We start from the raw sequence: 23,206 nt of genomic DNA on the forward strand, positions 1-23,206 counted from the left end.
AGTTTCCTTCTAATTTTAGTTATAAATGTTGCTTCATAAGTACTTAGGGCATTCCCTAAAACCCTTTCCCTATCTCCTCAGGATGCAGAGCTGGTTCTATATATGGATGATATACTCAAAGGAAGCTTTCAATAGAGAGGGTAAAGAAGAGAGACAGGATTTCAACATTTCTTTAATTTGAAAGCTCTTTGCTCATTTGCATTCAGGATATCTAGGGCAACATGCCTTAATGTGATGCTCCCAGGACATAGTACATCAATTACTCCTTCTTCTCTTCTTAATATCTCTGTACCTCATTTTTTATCTGTAACATGGGGTGACAACAGTACCTACCCTATCTTATGGTGAGAATTAAATGAGACGACATATGTAAAGCATTTTGAACATTGTTGATACATAGTTAGTGCTAATAATATTAGCTCTTATTATTACTATTGTTATTTTTATTTACTAAACCCTATCCTCAGTGTTGGTGAGATGCAGTTTTTAAGCTACAAAGTCCAGTAACAGAGTACAGGAAAAAATCTGGCCAAATAGCCTCAATATAATAGTCGAGATTACTCAAAAAGACCAGTTTCAGAGCTGAATAATTTTAAGATTCTATAGAAAATTATTCCTTATAATCATAATGAGAAAAGGTGGTGTAGAGGATAGTATGTGTATGAACAGAACAATTTTTATTAATTTTAGAGGTTAAAATTTGATCATGAAAGAAAAAATGTTTACCAGGAATGTGCAAAAACAACCCCACAAATGTTTGACTCTCTCCTAAGAATCTTATTGTACAAGAAGATAAAGGTTATTATCTTCATTCTATAAGCTTTTAAAGGACTTTCTACCTGTCTAATTCTTGACCCTCTCACTGACTTATTAGGCCTTCTAGAGGCTACTTTCTTAAATTACAGTTTATGCTGAATGAGAAAAGGAGCAGGCTCAGGTCACAATAAAATAAATATCTATATATTTTTTGGAAATGAAATAAATATGTATTTGTAAATGAAGTATCTATATATTTATTTGTAAATAAAATAAATATATGTTTATTTGTAAATAAAAACAAATATCTACATATTAAATACTTATTGCATGTCAACTGTTTTATGGACCTAACCTCCTTGAAGATCACATTAACACTGCAAGAGGGGCATTACAATCTCCATTTTTCAAACGAGAAAATGGAGTCTCAAAAAATTAACTTTTCCAAGGTCACACAGCTTGCAAAGACCATAGCAGGAATTCAACTGTAACTTACTCATTCCACAATGCCATCTGCAAAGTTTAGGTGGTTTTACTGAAAAACCAACCTTCTAGAAAACATTACCTTTTATAATACATACAGAAACATTAAGAATGAAACATGGGACTACTACTCAAATAAATGGAAATATAAAAAGAGAAGAAATAGTTTTTAAAACCAGCTATTCTGTGAGAAAGCAGTGCTTCTATACTGTAGTATTTAATAAGGTGTCCTAGTAAATAAATCTATATATGCTTCTTTTAATAGCAGACGTTATTAGAAAGATCTTTTTCATTTAAAACATTTATTACATAAATGATCTTCCTTTAAACTAATTTTTTTCACATTCTATGTGGAATATTTGGGGCTGCCAATTGTCATTTGGGATTACTCATAGGTACCCCAATTTCCTTTGAAGCCAGTATTACGTGAAGACCATGCTAGAAGTGCACTGAGAGGCAAAGCAGTCAGGATTCACACGGAAGTGACGTTTCCAGGCTTTCTAGAGTGCAGAACAGTGGGGAGGCAGCAGCTCTGTGTCTGTATTTGGGCAATGGACATGTATTAGAAGAATGTTAATAGTTATTCCTAGCCTTCATGGGGTCTGTGGTTTGCCTTAAATATTTTGTTTCGTTATATAACAGGCTTTACTGTCTTACTAATTAGATGCCAGCTCCTAAATACAATAATCATTTGTTGGAAGGAAAACAGTTATCATAAGTTATGTCAGTATTGCTGCTTATCAAGGAAAATAATTTATGAGTGCTATTTAGAATCATAAAATTTTCCTTGGAATTATATGATACCCCTGCATGTGTAAGGGGCAGATGCAGCCAAATTGCATGGAGCTCTTCAAGAACTGCTGAAGAGCATCTTCCACTCTGCAAGAGAAATTGCCTTTTAATTAGCCTTTTCAGATTGTCTGTACAAGCCATAATAATTCATTTCATCAAAAAATATAATTATCTTACATATTTTAGGATACTCAGTTGGATTTAATTAAGCAAGAGGATGTCCCTGTGTTTATACTCTTCAAATGGTTGCTGATTCCATGTAAACTCTACAAAAGTCTCATCTTATATGCATTTTTAAGGCCCTGAATTACTTTTATTACAAATTGTGATGCCATAAAAGAAAAGAAAGCCTTTTCTAAAAGAAGAAACCAGCCTGAGGCACTGGGAGAATGAAAACATGAGCTGTACAGTCAGAAAGACTTGGGTTTGAATTTAGATTCTACCTCTTGCTAAATGAAAGACCATGGGCAAGTCTCTTAATCTCTCTGGGATGCACTTGAGTTGCTTCCTCAATAAAATGAAGATGCGACATACCATACAGGGCTGCTATGTAAAGTAAATAGCATGATGCCTGGTCACACCAGGTCTCCAAATGTTTTGAGGTCCTTTCTGTAATAGTCACAAAGCATACTCTGCCAGACATGTGGTGAGAAGATTGAACATTATTCTGCCTACCTTTCAGCCACCACTGAAGAGGCCGTAGTTAATGGGAACTGCATTTTAGCTGGGGCTTTGTTGGCTCCTAAGGAAGAGCATTAAGCTTGGCTGGTTCTAAGTGAAAGAAGTGTTCCAACTGGAGGAAATTAAAACTGGGCAGATTTATGGCTGGATTTAACTGTGGGATCTGATAGTGACCTCCGCCTCTCTACATTTACTTGTATGCCAATAGTGCATGCCTACCCAGAAAAGAAGATTCTTTCTTTTGCTGGGTCCAATCTGCTGTTAAGCCCATCCAATGCATTTTTATTTCAGATATAGGACTTTTTTATTCCTAGAATTTCCATTTGCTTCTTTATTAAATTTTTAAAATGTCTCCTGAAATTCCCTACTACTTCATCCACAATGGCCATCATTCACTACAGTTTCATCCACTGTATTCATCATTTTCTGTAACTATTTAATGTATGTTTAATAATTGTTTTAAAGTATTGGTCTGAAAAGTCCAACAACTGCATTGTCTAGGAATCTGCTTTTTTTTTTTTTTTCCTCTTCAGAAGGAATTACATTTTCCCACTTTTCACATATCTAGTAATTTTTTTATTGTGGATGATTCTCACCTCTGAGCATATACCAATATGTTCAATAAATTGTTGATAAAGTGATTTTTATAAAACTCCATGTAAGCCTAGATTTAGATCTCTCGACAATGGGAGATTTGTCTTAAACTCTCCCACATATTAATTTACTAAATTATGTATTACTTAATTGTTTTTAAGGAATTTAGATTAAATCTTGAGTAGTTATAAAATATATATGACATAAAAATAATTGTATAATGAACACCCACGTACTAGTTTAAGAAGATCTTTAGCAGTACCTGCGAATCCTCCAATCTCATCCACCATTCACTCCTTCTCACTCAGAGGTAACTTAACTTGTTATTCCAGAATTTTTAGTTACTGTGTTTATGATTTATTTTCTTAATTACATATGTTTGTGTCCCTATGCTATACAGATCAGCATATATATACATGCATATGTGAATATATATATATATAGAGAGAGAGAGAGTGAGAGAGAGAGAGAGGTTTTTTTTCACTAAGCATGTTTTTACACTTCTCTTCCTGCTCTCAATTCAAGGTCACCTTCTCTATGAAGTCTTCCCTAATCCCCCAGGACCCATGCCCTAACTAGCTTTGCTTCCACGCTTGCTCTTCTCCAACCCATTCTTCAAATAGAATCTCATCACTCTCCTAAATAATTTTTGTTTGTTTGTTTGTTTTTGTAAAGACAAGGTCTTGCTCTGTTGTCCAGGCTGGATGGAGTGGCAGTGGTGCTATCATAGCTCACTGCAGCTTTGAACTCCTGGGCTCAAGCAATCCTCCCGCCTTGGCCTCTCCAGTAGCTGGGACTACAGACATGTGCCACTACACCTAGCTAATTTTTAAAAACTTTTATTTTGTAAAGACAGTGTCTCTTTATGTTGCCCAGGCTGGTCTCCAACTCCTGGCCTCAAGCAATTCTCCCACTTTAGCCTCCCAAAGCACTGGGATTATAAGCCTGAGCCACCTTACCCCACCCTCTTTAGAGACCCCTCATCTCTTTTTGTCCAGGCTTAGAAGTGAAGAATTTGGGGGATATACATGTGCAAGCTGCAGTGCTATTTGTAGTTTTAAATGTTCCCAAGTAACTAAAACTCCTTTGGGAAAGCTTTGCTAATCACTGATGGATGCCTCCCTGGCCCACCAAATCAGATAGGAGTCTTCACCGGGCTGTCACAGAGAGAATCTCTGACCTCCAGTGAAAGATGAACTCAGCCTCAGTATTAATGAGGGACCTTTCCCCCATGGACATTGGACAGGTCCTAAGTAGCTCCTGATGTTACTCTGAACAAGAAAAACATGGAGTAGAGAAATGCCAGCCTACTCTGATCTTTAATAACAGCTTTTAGGAGAAGACATAGTTTTATATAATCAATGTAAATAATTATCGAGTACCCACCACTCTACTCTGAGTTCTGCTTTGATCAATGAAATAATAAATAAATGTCCTTGCTCGTGACAAAGAAATTTATACAAAGAAAAAAAATCTCAAAAGTCTTTAGTAAGAGTTGTTTATTCTTTATAAAGATATAGATCACTCCAAATCATCTCTGAAAAATCCCTTCTAAATTAAAAAAATATTAAAAGCATTATAAATGTAATGCCCAACTAACTTGATTGGAGGGAAGTTTTATGTCAAACAAATGATGTAAGTAAACGGTATTTTATGTATTAATCCTATAAATATCCACTTTTGGGGATTCAACTTAAATATTTCTAATTTTACCATAGGAATTTTTCAGTTCTGTATTTAGACTTTCATAATATAGTATTGTCATATATACAATTTATTTGATTCTAAGTTCATCGTCAGGGACACAGTCTACAAATGCAACATTATTCCTGGAATAAATAAGATTAACTTGAGTGAATTATTTTATTGAGTAAATAAACTGGAAACTTCTATGTTTGGCAGAAAGTTAATCTCCACATATGTGAGTATTCCAAATGTTGCTTTGGCCAAAGATTTATAAAGAAAATAAAGCTAGTTTCTGCTTTGAAAGCAGTTGGCCTCTAGAGTATTAGATTGATCGTAAATTGGAATTTTTTTTGCTGAGTTGTCTTAAAAGTTTTTTCATTTTGTTTTGTTTTTGTCCTGTGTACTAAAGGGTCCAAAAAGATTTCGGGCTTCTGTTTATTTATATCATTTGACTTAGGAAGCCTATTAGTTCTTAAATGTCCTATCAGGATCTTTTCCTTTCCAGATAATATATTTCTAATACTTGAATTTTAGAGTTGCCTGCAACTCTAGGAGAAGGTGGCTCCTTAAATTAGATTTTTAGTAGTGAAAGGTAGGACTTCATCATTTCCTGTCTAAAACCCCATATTGTTGGGGGCAATTTAAAGAAATTTGGAGAAAAGAATTTTGCCTGGGAATCTTATGGGATCCCTCTCTGCCATGCTTTTATCTGAGCCAATATGGCACCACAGTGTCTTACTCTACTCAAATTCAAGAGGAGAGAACATACACCCCACCTCTCAATGGAAGAGTGTCCATTTCATCTTATAAGCAAATCACATGAGATGAGATAGAATAGCTAGGTAATTTAGTTTTAGTGAGGGAGTAGGAAAGAGAAACCCAAGTTCTCAATTTTTAACACAGCGCTACAGAAATTACTCCTCTGAAATCAGGGAGACATTACTACAGGGGTACATTACTGCATCTACCTAGGGTCACTAGGTACATGGACAGTAAGATCTTACAGACCAGGTATAAATTCCAAATCTCCCACTTCCTCATCTGCAAACCTGCTTTTCTCTGAGGGTTGTTGAGAGTTAATTTAGGTAATGAAAGTAAAGGCCTTAGGCACCACTCTAGGCGCACAGCTATTATAACAAACAGATCACTACATGGATTTGCCAGAAATCTTAGCCTTCTACCTGTAATGCCTTGACTAATCTTCATTTCAAACAGGGTTAGTTAAAAATAATTCAATGACCCTACCCACTAGACCATTCAACTACTTTTTAAATTCGTAACTCTGCTTATTTGCTACATGAGAGTTCAACAATGTTAATAGAAGCAGAATTAGAATTAAGGCTTAAATTCAATAAAACTGCATGTAAAAGTAATTCTATGTAATGGTTTGATTGAATTTTGTTAAGAATTTAAAAAAAAATTGTTTAAAAAAAAAGGTCTACCCTCCTTTGTGAGTCCACGTGCTCTCTGATAGCCACAGTTTTGAGAGTGTAGTATGCCCAACTGGAAAATATACTACTTTTTGCTTTGATTCATTTTCCCCTTTTCTTGACTAAGCACATTGAGGGGTTTTCTTTTGTTTTTGTTTTTGTTTGGTAAAATATCCAATATATACATTAGAATTATCTTGTGTCAACATTTGTGAAATAAGTGCACACTTATTTTTCTTTGGCTATATGCCAAATGGCAATATATGTGTGAATTGTATTTACTGCATATGTTTTCATAAGATTCTCTGAGCATATCTTATGAAATATCATAAAATGGTTCTGGAACTTGTAAGTTAATCAGAGATTGTAGGTTTCAGGAAATTGGGTATATTAATTCTTAAAATGAAAATCAAAGAAAGGTTGTCTTCTTCATCTTGGTCCATGTGAACAATTTTTTCTTTTCTTTTTTTTCTTTTTTTTGAGATGGAGTCTCACTCTGTCACCCAGGCTGGAGTGTAGTGGCGCCATCTCTGCTCACCGCAGGCTCTACCTCCTGGGTTCATGCTGTTCTCCTGCCTCAGCCTCCCAAGTAGCTGGGACTATAGGCGCCCACCACCATGCCTGGCTAAATTTTTTTTTTATTATTATTATTTTTTATTTTTAGTAGAGACAGGGTTTCACCATGTTAGCCAAGATGGTCTCGATCTCCTGACCTCATGATCTGCCCACCTCGGCCTCCCAAAGTGCTGGGATTACAGGCATGAGACACTGCGCCTGACCTTCTTTTTTTTTTTTAACGCAGACTTCATCAGCTTGATTTTAGTTCTGCACAAACAGTGGTGGAGGGAAAGCTTTCTTTGGTTTCTTCTGCTTTTCTTAGTCACTTTCTTTCCTTGGCACCTGATTCAACATCTAGGCTGTCTTGAAAACCCTACACTAAGGGCCCCTCATGGCAGCACCACTGTTCTTTTCAGTCCTGGCTCCTTACCCTCCTCACTACTCATTGCCCTGACAGCTGGCTCTCCCTTTGAAGTACTGCTCCTAAACTAATGTTTTCTCCATCAGTTATTAACTGACATGTAACACTTGACTTGTTCCCCTGACCCCACTTCTTTTTAACCACTTTCTCACCTTATTAGTCTATTTACTCGTGTGTGTGTGTGTGTGTGTGTGTGTGTGTGTGTTCAACAAGGAAGTATTCTGGGCCTCCTTGTTACATTAAGGCTGCTTACTCTTCACTGACCCTAAATTAATTCTAATTTGGCCCTTCGGGACTTTATTCTTTCCTGACGTATTAGTCCATTCTCACACTGCTAATGAAGACATACCTGAGACTGGGTAATTTATAAAGAAAAAGATGCTTAATGTACTCACAGTTCCACATGGCTGGGGAGGCCTCACAATCATGGCAAAGCAGGAGCAAAGGCATGTCTTACATGGTGGCAGACAAGAGAGCATGTGCAAGGTAACTGCCCTTTATGAAACCATCAGATCTCATGAGACTTATTCACTATTATGAGAACAGCATGAGAAAAACCCACCCACATGATTCAGTTACCTTTCACTGGCTCCTTCTCATAACAGGTGAGGATTGTGGGAACTACAATTCAAGCTGAGATTTGGGTGGGGACACAGTAAAACCATATCACCTGATTATTAAGCCAACTTCCCAGAGGAAAAGTTCATGCATAGGAAAATAAGCTAGGAAGCTGAGAATCTGCTGGTCTTATGCCCCACAACCACCAAGTAAAGCCAAAAAAAAAAAAAATCACAATCAACAACTGTTTGACCAAATAATTCAACAAACAATTGAGCCATCTGGATATTTGGTAGCATGTTATAACAGCAACAGAATCCTGTTTGTTTTCTACAGGGCCATTTAGCAATTTTTGTCTGTAGTGAGGAGATTGTTGCTTTTTGCTTGTTTGAAGGACATTAAGGAAATACACTAAGTAGCATTAAACACTACCTCTGTGACTGCTCTTAAAGTCACTGTGGGTTGGTTATGAGGCCTTAAGTGTGCAAATGAGAAACACACCTGCAGGAGACTATGAAATTGGTCTTTAATAAAAACAATGTCCTAAACTTATGAACCTCCCCAAAAAACCTAATCCTCCTTCAGTGTGCCCTATCTCAGCCAATCCCATCTGCATCAGTCATATTGTAAAAGCCAGAAACCTAATGAAGCGGCATCATTTTCTGGGGTAAATAACTGGGGTTCGTCATCTCATACCAAGAAAACTAAGGACACAGACACACACAGAGAGTGAGTTTAGGAGTGATAGTTTAATAGGCAAAAGAAAGAGAAAGAACAGCTTTCTGTCTTTTGAAAGAGAGGGACACCTGAGTGGGACATTTGGCCTGAGGTGGAGTGCACCGGATTTTAGAGACAGGCTTGAGAAGGCAATGTCTGATTTACATAGGGCCCAAAGATTGGTTGGACCAGGTGTGATGTTTACATAATGCGTGGGGCCCCTAATCTTATTATGCAAATAAAGTCTTTGCCTAGCTGGCACCTTGTTACCTGCTCCTTCCTGTACACGGGGCTGGCAAAGAGAAGGGAAGGTGGAGTCGCCATTTTGAACATACCTAGTCCCAGGTGGCCTTTTAACCTGTACAAACTTCTAGCTAGAATGAGATGGTAAAAAGAAGTGTGTGCGCATGATTTTGCCTCCTATTTTGCACAAGAGAGGTTCTCTTTTTATCCTATTTTGTAGACATGGCTTATCTACTTCTCTCTTTATTTAGTCTTTATAACGTATTATAGTGGAGATAAAAGTTTAGCAAAGTTCCCTGAAGGAAGGAGACAGGGTTGAGAAGACGGGAGAGAAAGACATAGTGAAATGTTCACAGAAGACCATCCAGCACATACCTGATTCCCATTGCTGTGTATACACTTTATAAATTTGGACAAGTTCTTTCTCCTCCCTGAGTCTTGGTTTCTTCATTTTCAAATGAGGGTTTCATATTAGATAATCTCTAATGTCTGACTGTCTGACTCAAACATCTTTCGTGACTAAACTTTCCTGAATCTATCACACTAATTCATATCCTTCCACATGTCCCAAATTAAAGTACAACTATTTTCACAACCAATGTATCAAACTCTTCCTGCTTTGACAAAAACAGATGCAACTGGATGTGCCAACTGATTCTTGGAAAAGGAAACTCAAGCTATTTTTGGGGGGGAGTTCTGCAAAGAACATCGCGGGGACTGAGTTTTTATAGGCTTTTTTTTTTCACTTAGCTGTATCTAGTCTTATCTAGACATCATTGAAAATATGCTTGAATTGCAGGCCTTTTTCAGATGTCCTTGAAATTACTCAGAACTGGTACCTTCCTTGACACTTCTTGTTATTAAATAGTATGGGTGGTGGGACTATATCAGGAGTGGCAGATATAAATTTCCATAGGGGCCCCACTGCTTATACTATAAAAGCTCTTTTTGCAGCAGCATTTTCAGAGAGGAGGTGAGATACCATATGGAAATATTGCTGCACCCCTAAGATTCTTGCATAAGTCTTGTATGGATGCGTCTGCTTTAGAAGGAACTTGGAGATGTCAGTCACAATTATTACCAGAGTGAATAGATAACACTAACTCAGTCTTCCTAAGATAATACCAGAAAAGATTAACTGGACAGATTTTACCTCATTCTTATGGCATGAAGTTATTTTATTTCAGGAAACTTAAATTCTTTGTTGTACTAAATTTAAAAAAATACAGTTTTGCCTAGGGGGAAAAAGGAAAGAAAAGGAATAGTAGTTGAGGATATTGAACATTTTGAACACGTATCTCTCTTAGGTCTTAAAAACTTATGGATCATGGTAGACATATTTACGAGTACTATTTGAGTGTCTGCCCAAGATGGCAGATCACAGGTTTTACATACGATGGGAGAAAGAAAAAGACGCTGTTGAGCAGAGGAAATAATACATGGTTAAAGAATTTCTACCGGAATTCGTTGAGCACCAAATATTGCTGAAGTTAGATATTGAAACTATGTCATGGTCTATTACTTTGCAGTCAGGGGTTTCCTTATTTCCAGCACAGAAATAACTGTTTTTAGCTATACTTAACCAATATTACAATGATAGTGTTTTTAGGGAAGGCAAGTGTGAAATGTAAGATAGAATTTGTTGTTTTTTTTCCCTGTTGGGGGGAATTTCCAAAGAAGCCAAACAACAATAAGAATTAAAATGGAAAGTGTGGGCAATTTTCTATAATATCACTGAATGCTTTCTGTCTTTGTTTGTATATTGTTGGAAGCTGTATTTATGGGTCTATTATGACTATTCTTCATTGGCCACTGAAATTAATTTCCCTTTATAGTTTTGTAATTACATTTGTGAAATACATTTTTTAACACCTAATCACCACCAGGGCACTCTTAAGAGATGTAATTAGAAAGCCCATCAGATATTCTGTCTTCAGTGTATTGCTAATTAGTGCTAATTCATTTTTTTATTGCAACTTGCTGTTGGTATCATGAATGAAGCCTTCATTATAAAGAATAGCTCTCAGTGAAATGGCATTCCCATTGGTTTAAGAGCCTTCTTTTAATTTGAGGGTTGTTCCTTATTGGGGATTATTGTCAAACTTTTTAAAAAGTATATTTCCAGTTATCTGAAGACAGATTAAAAGCAGACCCAAGCAATTAAGGTGAGACAAGTATAACTTCCCTCTTCCGCCTACTATTTTCTTATTCTGTACTCCAAAGCTACACCATAGGGAACATTCCTATCAGCAACAGTGCACAAAACACAGAACAAGAACAAAATAGTTCATTTCCTCTTTTTTTTCAAAAGCAATTCCTGTATATTGCAAAAATTAGAAAATGCAGGCAAGCAAAATCAAATCAAATCAAATAAATCACTTTCAATCCCACCATCTGGAGAGGTTCTAGTACCATCTTTGTCACCTTGCTGTGGAAACTTGTGCAATTTTCCTCTGTGTCGTGTGGGTGTGTGTGGGGGTGTGTGTGTGTGTGTGTGTGTGTTTCTAATTATTTGCTTTCTCCTTACTCAGAAAAAGCATATGTATTCATGATATGTTAACTTTGGCCTTAATGCTGTAACTTGCTTAGGGCAATAGGGTGTGAGTAGTTATGTCTTACCTCATCTGAGCAAAGCGTTGCTCCCCTGGCAGGACCATCCTCTGCCCTGAGAACAGCATATTCCAGACGAGTGTTGCTCCATCAGCCCTGGTCACAGAGAGAAAATCATGTGGAGCAGATCCACAGAGGGCTTCAGCTGCCCACAGTTATCATGTAACTTGAGGAAAAGAAAAAATCAGTTCTTTTAAACAACTGAGATTTGGAGGTTATTTTTTACATAGCAAATCTAGTATTTTACCTAGCCTCTCTAAGACTCAGTTTTCATGGCTGCAAAATTACAGTAACAATAATAGTATCTACATGCGAAGGCTATTGAAAAGATTAAAGGAGGTAAAACATGTATACTCATAGTGCCTGCTGCATAATATTATATTCTTCAAGCCTTTTTTCTATTCACATATAAATATATATTTATAAAAATAAGATTACGTCATACATTCAGTTTGTAGTCCCTTTTTAAAGTAATAACATACCAAAAACATCTATCTAGATAACTAAATATTCTAGTACACAATTTTTAATGGCTGCAGAGTTTTCCATCAGTATAGGTGTGCCAAAGATTAACAAATTCATTATTTTGGACATTTAGATTACTTTCAAATTCCACCACATTAGACAAAGTTATGATGGACATTTCTACAATCAAATCTGGACCAATTTATAATATCAAGAGGAAAAAAACCTTAGTCAAAGGGTCTGGATGTTTTAAGAATTTTGGCATATAGAGTTGTTTACAGTTTACAAACTTATAATGTTGATACAGCGAAACTTAGCTGGAAGTTAGTTATATAATCTTTAAGGGTAGATCAATTAAAGAAAAAAATCATTGACAACTTATTTTCAAACTTCATTATTTTCAGTGTGCATGTTTATGTAAATACATATGTTTCTAGAATCAGTGTGAAATATGGAAAGAAAATAGATTTTGAAGTAAGAACTATTTTCAAGTTCTGTCTCTGCCACTTATTGACTGTGAGATCTTAATCAAGTTACTTAACTTCTGTGAACCTTAATTTCCTCATATATAAAGGGGAGATTTAAATGCCTATTTGCATTTCATAGGAGGATAATGTAATGTGTATAAATTGCCTGGCTCCTATATGCATTCAGTTAATTTTAGTTCCTTCCTTCCTTTCCCACTAGTTATCCCCTACTCCCAACCACTCCTCAGAAAAGGAGTCCATTTTAATGTTTTAATTTGGCCAAAGACTACCATATATTCTTGTGTATCAGCCAACAAGGATAACAGATAGAGCTTCTTGATAAACATGAGGTTTCATCTATATCTTTCCAAAAAATATCAGAACTTTCTCTGAGAACAGAGACCAAGATTGGAGCTCTGTTTCCTGTTACCCACCTGGCAGCAATTAGTTCAGGACCCAGAACCTGCACGTTAGCAACAGCAGAGAAGCAGTGAACTTAAGTAAGAGTCAACTGGCAGTTGGAGAAGCTATTGCTAGCCAGGGTTCCTTCAGGGAAAGCGACAGATCCTGCTCAGATTAATTTAGTCAACTCAGTTATTCCAGTTCAGCTCATTGTCTTTGCATAAATTCTGGTTTAGTTCTACACTGCGTCCTTTAGCTCCTATCACTGAATGTGTACCACCACCAGAGAGAGGTGAGGAGATACAAGATGTCTTAGAAATATGAGTCAGCTATCAGAAAAATATGAACCAGATTACCTATGGATCTAAGTCATGTAGACGCCTCTAGACACATTCTGAAATAACTGAACTTCTCAGTTATTATCCCATCTGCATCCCCAAACAAAATCACATTAGTTAAGATTAATTCTTTGGTATTCCTGATTAAGTTTGTGGGGTTGATTAAACCTTGTTTTATGTGCTGTAATTTTTTATATACTTAATTTTTAAAAAGTGAACTGGTGATTTCATCATTGTACCTCATAAATTTGTAAAATTATAATGTGCTAATTTTTTAAATGTGAACTGGCAAGGTGAGTCATATGCAAGTTTCTCACAAGGACTAAGCTTTCTTGAATAAAGCAGGATGTTCAGTTCACCTGAAAAATTAAATTGCACATTGAAATTGACTTTAACATCATCATTTTAGATAAAGTTCGTCAGATCAGACCATTGACTGTTAGCTCTTAGGGTCATGGTAGGAAACAACTGCTATGATGAAAACTATTTGTATATCGTTGCTGACATTTAGAGATCCAACTTGGTTGGCCATCCCTTATATCATTAATCTCACTTAATTGCTCTGTTTTTCAAGGGAATCTAGCTAATTTTACAGAACTTTTGAACTACTTACACAGCTGTGAAGAAAGGATAATTTCCAAGGGCACTCAAATTTCAGGAAAATGGATTCTTAAATAATTTAATAGGAAGAAAAGGAAAGTTTGTAATGATTAAATTACATTTGATGGTGCTTTTCTTTATTAGTAAATATATGCACTGGAACTGGAAATGCAGGAGCAAGCTTGTCTTTTATAAGGTTCTAGATGAAATATCTTTGTATGAAATCCCATAAGTGGTGAGAGGATTGGGAGATATGTGTATTAAGAGGGTGCATGAGGATAGCTCCCATTCAAGCTTTCTCTGCAATACAGAAAGACTCCATAAGAGCAAGTACTGCATCTGGATTCAGTAAATATTTGATGAGTGAATTTATAAACACAATAAGTGTTCTGCTTCATTCTACCCCACCTCCATTTCTGCAAACACAAACATACAAAGATAAATGTATGTACAATGCATGGCAAGGTTATGGGGGAGAGGCAGAAAATTAGGAACCCCAGACTGGTTTATAGCTAGTAAGTATTGGTACAACAGGGCCTGTGGGCTAACAGCCAGCAATTGTTCTAATTGGTGGATGTTGCAGTGGCAACAATTGTTAAATACATTGAATAACATCCCAGATGTCCTTTTATTTAACCTCATTTTATTCAAGTCTAAGCACATTCTTTCTTAAAATAGTCTTGATATCAGAACCAAACAGAATGTTAAAGGTGACTAAGAGAAATTAAACTGGGCAAGAGGATGAACTATCGTTATGGTTATTTCTACCCCAACTAGACCAAGCTTTAGAACTTCACTGCAGAATATTGAAGCCAACTAGGAAAAATCTTTAATGCGAGACAGATTAGTAATTTAGAACATGAACTAGGTTGGACCCTATGATAGAGTTTTAATTAGAGCTCTTCCACTAACTTTCAAACAGATTTAAAATAAATCATTCAGTAGGTTTTCTTTTGCTCATCTATAGAGTAAGAAGTTGGAGATATTTGAATTCTAAGATCCCTTCCAGTTTCATCATTTAATAAAATCAGGTGTACTTTATTCTGAAAGAGGATTTTTTTCAACAGTGTGTGTATAAGGACAAGATGATATTTTGTATAAGGACTATATCTTAATCCCACCCTTTTAAATTCTTGTTGGTATTTATAGAATGGTTTCATATGTATGTGGCATTGACTTCTACATAAATATTTTTAAACTTGGCTTAAAATAGTTTATAACTTATGCCAACCAATTTAGTTCCACTCAGTACGTCTCCTGTGTAAGATATAATAGAAGGGTAATTCATCAGTATTTGTGAAAGTGGACTTTCAAAACCAAGCACCAACATATTTAGCCAATCATATATTTACTAGAGTTTCACTTAGCCAAACAAGCATGGCAAAGTCCTGCAATTTCTTTTCCAATATAGTAAAGAAATGCTGATAAGTCTGCAACATTTACCTTTTACTGCAGCTTTTTCTGCTAATCAAGAGACCAACATACTTTTCATTCAGGAAATCAATGGAAGTCAATTATTACCCAGACGTGGCCATCCATTCCTTGAATGTTCATTGCACATTAATATTGGTAAATGTAATTAGAAATAACAGCTAATTTAAATGAATTTATTTAGAAGATCCATGGTTGCAGGATTTTGCAGAACTTTTAATATCCTAACACTTGCAAATTTCCAGAGAAGAGCACATGGTATTTCACATTTCACAAACTTTGTTCCAGTGGACTACTCATTCCTCTTTTTGTTATTAATGAGTGTTCACAGAGATCATATTTTGTAAAACCAATGTGGAAATTCTGTTTTAGTTTATTTTCTATTACAATGTCAAGTAGAGTCAATATTTATATATACATTGCTATCTTGTCTCTGTCTGCCAAATACATGTTTTGTATTTTAGTGATGGCTACATTAGAGCCTATCTTGGAGTGAAAAAGACCTTTAATTATAGTCCAGCTGTCTAATTTTATAAGTAATGAAATGCATGCCCAGAAATATATAGTAACATGCTTAAGAGTCACGTGGTGAGTTTGAAGTTTTTCTGGGATTACAATATGGATCTCTTATTCCTTTGCCCACTATTTTTTTTTCCATTATGCCATACTGACTTTTCTTCAAATATTTGCCATAGTTGATCTTAACAGAAGTTGAAAAGTTACAAAGAAACCTTGAACATGCTAATTACAATCAGTTTCTCAAAATAGAAGACCTTCTGATAATTCAATTTCCACTTGTCCAAAACTGAGTTTACTTTATTCTTCATATATGACAGTCTATATGTAGTGACTAAGAACACAGGTTTTGGAATTAGCCCACTTAAGGTTTCTTCAGTATGCTTAGTGATTCCAGTATCTTCATGCTGATCCTTTAGATTGGATTATTTTTCTCCCAGTCTCTCACATATCAAAGTTCAGCTTTACCTTAAGAAAGCATTGAAACACATCTAATAAGTGCATGATGTATTTTTAATTACATTGATTTGAATCAAACAGTTTCTATCTCCCCTTTATCATGGCTGTTTTTAGAGTTCTGATACTATAAAGTATACATGAGGTTACAATGCCCTTTTCCTAAATTAGTTTTAATTAGACAAATCATATCCAATTTTCCATTAATAATAGCCATTTGAGTAATGGCACAATTCTGAACTGCACATAATTCTGACCCATTTCTCTAAGATCTCCTTGTTTATTAATGTTGCCTGACCAACTACTTAGATGTCATGTATCTGTTCATTCAATGAATACTTATTGAGCACTTACTATGTGCAAGGCTTTGTGTTGAGTCTTGTATTTAACCACTCTGTTTCACAGGATGTGATACTCAAATTCAAAGTAAAGTCTACTTATTTTTGAAAACTTCCACCAAACTAGTATACATCATTGCTTCATTTTACATATTATATCATTGTTTTGTTTCCCATTAGCAAGTATAATTAAAGTCACTTAAGGAGATGGGTCTTAGAGTAGCAATGCTGACAAAAATGTGACCAGTAACTTTTCAAAATTTGTCAAGTAGTTTACACCATTTCCACCAGGGTTAGGCTAGCATCTTGGAGTAGAAATGTGTTTTCTAGCCATTTCCCCTTAATAGCTGGAAATATATATCCATGCTGGATTATTCCTACCAGGAATTTCTGGACTGTGGGCTTTTGGTCTTTGAACTTCTAGGCAGTGATAATAAAAACATCATCTATGTGCTTAAAAATAACAGTGAAAATAACATATGAGTTGATAAACAGATATAATAGAGATCAAGAGTGATTTGAGACTGAGTTCTCCATGGAAACTGAAAAGATATGAAGGACATGCTGTTAGATCTTCTCCTCATTTATACCCTCAAAAAACATGCATTGAACAAGTATGATATGGAAAGCCCTGGGCTGGTTGTAGTCAGGGATATTGTTAAAACAGAAATAGCTTGGTGGTTGGAGAGACCACTCTGAGGGCACAGGACTAGGAGTCAGAATACCTGATTTGTCCACTCAGTAACTTCATGACTGAAAACTAACCTAATCTCCTAATCTCCTTGAGCTTTGAGTTGCTCATCCACAAACTAAGTGTAAAAGGAGAAGCTACAACATTTTGTCTTAAGAACTAAATCAAAGAACATGTATGTAATAATCTAGCATGGTACTGAAAACACGGTAACTATTAAATGCTAATTAGATGATGTATACACATAATGCAAGCTACAAAGCGGTTAAGTTTATAAGAGCTCAATGTGCTCAATAAGAGCTAAGTTAGCATGATGATGTAAAAATACATGGCTGAGTCAGGTCATTGACATGAGTAAAAGAAAAAGTCTTATTTCTTTCAATATGACATCATTTTTGTTCTGTTTCCCCTATCATCTGAATTATTTCTCTTACATTGTGTGTCATGCTGTTTACCCAGAACAGCTCTCCAATGCAGAAAGTGCCAAGTCTTTCTACCAGCTAGACTTGGAGCCTGGATTTAGATAGACATTTTAAACTCATGAGGAGGAGTAGGAAGGCACTCTGTTTTGCTTTATGTGGCAACATAAATTGGGTTTATGGCCATATTATGCCTTGGCAAGTTAGTTCCTGTAATAATGAAGAATGATTTTCAAATAGGTTATATAATCAAGGAGTTATCCAAACAGAAGGCTTTGTTATGGCAACAAACCAGCCTATCCTGTGGTTTCACAAAATTCATTTGCTTATTCACTTAGACTGCATCTACAGAAACATATTAAATAGAATTGTCTAGAAAGAAATGCCAAATTTTATATTTGAAAAAGATTCTAGGCGTTGGTTGACAACAGCTCATAGCTGTTTTGAGACAAGCCATGTTCCTTTTCACTACTCTTTGCCCACATTCCTCATCCTACTCCTTGTTCTCATAGTCAAGATATTGGTGGAAAGGCTCTTGACAAATACTGCTCCAAAGGAATAATTGCCTGTGAGATGCCCGTTATAGTATTGGGCTTTGTACCAAGGCTAGAGAATGTTGAAGACCTCAGAAATTCCACTTTTGCTTCATGAAGGGGAAAGAGAGAAAATTATAAGTGAAAGGGCAGCTTGTTCTCATGACTTGCAGACTTAATCAACTAGAGTGGTTTAGAAATTGCCATTGAGCTAAAAGAGCATTTTCCAAAGTATATTCTATAGATGGGTTATTAATTGTTATCACACCATAAAAGTGTTTCATGGTCAATCAGGTTTGGGAAATGAAGAGTTAACATCAAAGGGATCTTTTTTGTACAGAAAAATTAGAGTCTTTGAAGTGCTAATGTCCATAGTAAATCTCTGAGAGAATAGGAAAGACTTAATTTCCTAAACTTATTTGGCCATGGAAACTTTATTTTATGCTGCTTCTCATGGGCTTGCTGCTCTTCTATGGAACATGCTTTTGGAAATGTCGATCTATAAGAATAGACACATTATTTTCAGATATTGACATTTTGTACTCTTTCCACAAAAAAATAATTTAACTTTACTTTTCAAGTAAATTTGTTCCCCTTACATGAAGACATTCTGTTCAATCATTATCATTGATTTACTGATTTTGATTTTATTTATTCACAGAATAAATGATTCCCACTGATCCACCCACTTTTGCCACCCCAGGATGCAATTTTCCGGAGAGAAGATTAGTGGCAAGTGCCCATTTGTGGATACAAACCAGTGTAGATTCGGTTGTCCCACCAGTAACTGAACCTCTTACAATGGTTTCTTCATTTGCATGTTCTAAATCAGCCATGACAATCAGATTTTTAGGCTCCACATTGATCTGGCTTAGGGTCCACATTGAGTCTGGCAGGATGGGGCTCCTGTCCGGGTTTTTGTTTGAAAAAAGTGGTTAAAAGATATGTTGGAAATCATTACCCTAAGGAGCCAGATTACTGAGACAGGTCTTGTATACTTCTCCTATTCAAGGAGGGCATGACTAAGTAGTCATTCTATAGATAAGAAGCTGGTATAAAAGTGAAGCTCTTTGTTCAAAAATAATAATAATAAAGGTAGAAGCAGAAATTAGAATTTTTTGGCTCCACGATTAGGGCACTTTAAGTAAAGAACAATGCTTCCTGTCTTACTAAATTATAGATTGACATTCCTTAGGTTCTATCCCTAAATTATCCCTTAAACCAAGCAACCAACATTTACTAGCATTTACTGTGTTCCAGGCTCTTCTCTAGGTTCTTGGGTTGCAAGAGTGAACAAAATCCTTGCTATGGAGATGGTAATTCACCAAGAAGCAAGTAAACACATAATCTTATGTCGAAGTTAAACTTTGTTTTGATTTTCTTTGAGTGATCTTCCTGGTGTACCAGATGATTTTCTGGTTGCAGGTCTTCTGTATCACCTATTTCCATTCCAGTTTGAAAGTTCTCAAGGTGCATTTCATACCAACTAACTGCTGTTTGGTGATATTGTCCTTTCTACCTGGGTCCAGGTTTCACTCTCTAAGGCTCAGGTCAGCTATTCTCCTGAAGGTCACTGAACTGTGAACATAGCAATATCACCCTGAATCTTGCCTGTTTTAAATCCTACACTAATCAGTCTCTAGATTCCACCCTCCAATCTATCCATCCTTTCGTTCTGTCTTTTAATCATCTCTTCAACTAAGCCATTGGCCTCTGTCAGTTCATCCCGGATTTTCCACAGTTATCACTCTCATTACCTCTCTCTCCCATTCTTTGCTTCCTTCTAATAATCTCAGGAAAGTGAAATTGTCTCATTCTTCAGCCTGATTCTAGTCTTCCTTGCCTGCTTTTCTGTCTGAAACTGATAAAGCACCTCCTTTCTTCACAGCTCTACCTGTATATGTTTTTTCTCCCCTCCTCAGGAGTCACCATAAAGTGCTTTTTTTCAAAAAACCATATATCTACAAGGCATTGTTTAACCCAGGACAACTGCAGTGCAACTTTTCTGACTAGAGGCAGGCTTGGTGAGCAGAGATCTACTATAGTTTGGGCATGAGGCATTTGTTATAGTTCCAAATAATGCAAGTCTTTAAAATTAAGACCTCTTCAATTAATAGGCAAAACAAAATAAATTGTTTCTTATCTAAATCCCTTCTGTTGTTTCCGAATATTCACTCTCTGATCTGTTTTCATACTATTTTTGTTCTTATAAGCTGTTTGTGATACATGTGTAAATGTCATGTGTGGGGCTTTAAGACCATGGGGGTCCCCTTTCCTACAGCAAGATGACTGTGCACCTCATTCACCTTAAAGTGACAAGCCTCTCATTGCCTCCAATGCTCCTCATTTTAATAACACTGTTGAGTCAAACAGCAACTTCTACATTGCAAAATATCAAATACATGGCATGGATAGTACCATGTACTATCAATTAACCATCCAATCACCACATATTCACCTTCATAAAGAGGCTGGTTTCTTGCCATATTAGCTCTCACATTTGGAATTAATGAGTAGGATCATGTCAAGAGGAGATTTGGCTTTTAATTCTGGCACCACCCATGGTGTTCTACATATTCTTCTTCTCTCAGAGGCTAAATTACAGTAGAATCATGAGCAGTCACCTTTAGGAATTTAATGTATGTCTATGACTTCTTTGTACTTTGTAAAATGCAAGATATAGACAAAGAAAACTGTGTCAGTTTCACAAGTATGTATACATCTCAAAAACTCTAACTTTCACACCAGGAAATAAGTCTCACCCAATATATGGAGGTAGTAATATTCCCAATCAACAAGAAAGACACAAATTAAAAGTTTGCCTCCTTCACCTACTTTCCTTTCCTGAAATTCTTATCTGTCCTTTTAGCAAGCTACAAATCTAAGAGACAATTTTAATTTTTCTGTATTTCTCTTCATGATCACACTGGTGCTTGCTACTTTAAGGGGATCCTGTATTGTATTCCTAGCCAATGGTTCTTTGCACTTACTTAAAGTTTGTAGGGAATTGCTAAAGAAGAGTAAAATTGCACTCATTTTAATATAGAACATGAGTTGGAGGGATTACAACTTGAAGCAGGGAAACTGGTCTAGAGGCTGTTGCCAGGGAACTGAAGAGAAAGATGGTGACCTGCCCTAAGGTAGTAGATAGGATGGACATGCTTGAAAAGATCCCGAAATGCAGATGGAATCAGAGAGTCCTAGAGACTAGAAGCTTGGAATGAAGAAGTGAGTGGAATCAGGAATGATCCCTACTTTCTCATTCAAACAATTCATGGATAATTGTGAAAGACACTGATATGAGAAATGCAAGAAAATGGACAGAGAAAATAATACATTTAGATTTGCCAATGTGGTGGTGTGGTGAGGATACAGTTGTAAAAAATCAGAATTCCATGTTTTATTTAACTCATTAGATCACAAGCCACCATCATTATCAATAATAATAAACATGTATATGCAATTTTGTGATGTGCCAGAGATATATAACTATCTAAAAAATAATTCTTATCTGAAAGGGTTTAGCATTAGGTAAAGTTGTTAGGATGTGTATATATGTAGATGAAAATACATAGAAATACACAGAATGCCAAATAGGTAGTTTGGGTAATAAATTTCCTAAGCACTCAAAACCTACTTTTTCAGCCTAATTTCCACTTCCTAAGAGGCTTTATGCTCCAGCTAAATTAAACTATTATATTCATTATTCTTTAGTTATCCTAAGTTTTCCTAGATCCATATGTTGTTTTTATGTGCTTTCTCTGACTAGGAGGTCTTTGCTTTTCAAAACCCTATTCAGGTTTTCAAATTTTATCTCAAAATATAATTTCCTCCCTGATCCCCCAATCAAAAATTATATAACCCTCTTATAAGGCCCTACATTTTTGCAATTTCATTGAACCTTTTACCCAGTCTGCATTTGAGTTATTTTGCCACATCTTAAATCATTTATACCCTTCCCCACTCAGATGCTGAACTTCTTATACTGGAATCATATCTCATCCAGCTCATATTTACATTTCGTGTAGTGCCTCAGCACTTAATACGTGTGTGCGTGTATGCTTCTAATTTTACTGAGTGGACTTGAAATAAATCAGAAACAATGAATAATGATCAACATATAAAATGACATTTCAAAATTATAATTTACATTCTCAATTTCCTGTTATGCCAATAGGTAAACTGAATAGAATTTACTCTTTTGGGGGCAAGTATAATAGGCATACACTGTAGACAGTAATTTGTATCTGGAAAAATCTGTAAATACTTTTTTTTACTATTCTTTGTTTTTTTAAATATGTGAGTGCATATTTTATTTTATTTTTTTCTTTTTAAAAAATGAAATTTTTACACCTATTGACCTGTCCTCTAAGTTTCCTCCCTTCACACTCCACCGACCAACAGGCCTTGGTGTGTGTTGTTCCCCTCTTTGTGTTCATGTGTTCTCATTGTTCAACTCCCACTTATGAATGAGAACATGTGGTGTTTGGTTTTCTGTTCCTGGGTTAGTTTGCTGAGGATGATGGCTTTCAGCTTCATCCTTTGCAGGGATATGAGCTCATTCCTTTTTATGGCTGCATAGTATTCCATGGTGTATATATACCACATTTTCTTTATATGGTCTATCATTGATGGGCATTTGGGTTGGTTCCATGACATTGATATTGTAAATAGTGCTGCAATAAACATACATGTGCATGTGTCTTTATAGTTGAATAATTTGCATTCCCTTGGGTGTATACCCAGTAATGGGATTGCTGGGTCAAATGGTATTTCTGGTTCTAGATCCTTGAGGAATTGCCATACTATCTTCTATAATGATTGAACTAATTTACATTCCCACCAACAGTGTAAAAGCATTCCTCTTTCTCCACAGCCTCACCAGCATCTATGGTTTCTTGACTTTTTAATAATCACCATTCTGACTGGTGTGACATGGTATCTCACTGTGGTTTTGATTTACATTTTTATAATGATCAGTGATGTTGAGCTTTATTTCATATGTTTGTTGGCTGTATAAA

At 35.9% G+C, this 23,206-nt stretch overlaps 1 protein-coding gene across 1 annotated transcript in view; it reads left to right on the plus strand.

Annotated features, from left to right (window-relative positions):
* Positions 1–23,206, plus strand: part of CALCR (calcitonin receptor) — a 153,267-nt gene that overhangs the window by 62,385 nt on the left and 67,676 nt on the right. The window contains exon 3 of the mRNA XM_002818256.3: positions 18,847–18,917. Within this exon, the coding sequence (XP_002818302.1) occupies positions 18,890–18,917 (28 nt within the window). The 5' untranslated portion in view covers positions 18,847–18,889. The remainder of the gene's footprint in view (positions 1–18,846; positions 18,918–23,206) is intronic.

The sequence above is a fragment of the Pongo abelii genome, chromosome 6 (genome assembly GCF_028885655.2).
Source record: "Pongo abelii isolate AG06213 chromosome 6, NHGRI_mPonAbe1-v2.0_pri, whole genome shotgun sequence".
NCBI classification, from domain to species: domain Eukaryota; kingdom Metazoa; phylum Chordata; class Mammalia; order Primates; family Hominidae; genus Pongo; species Pongo abelii.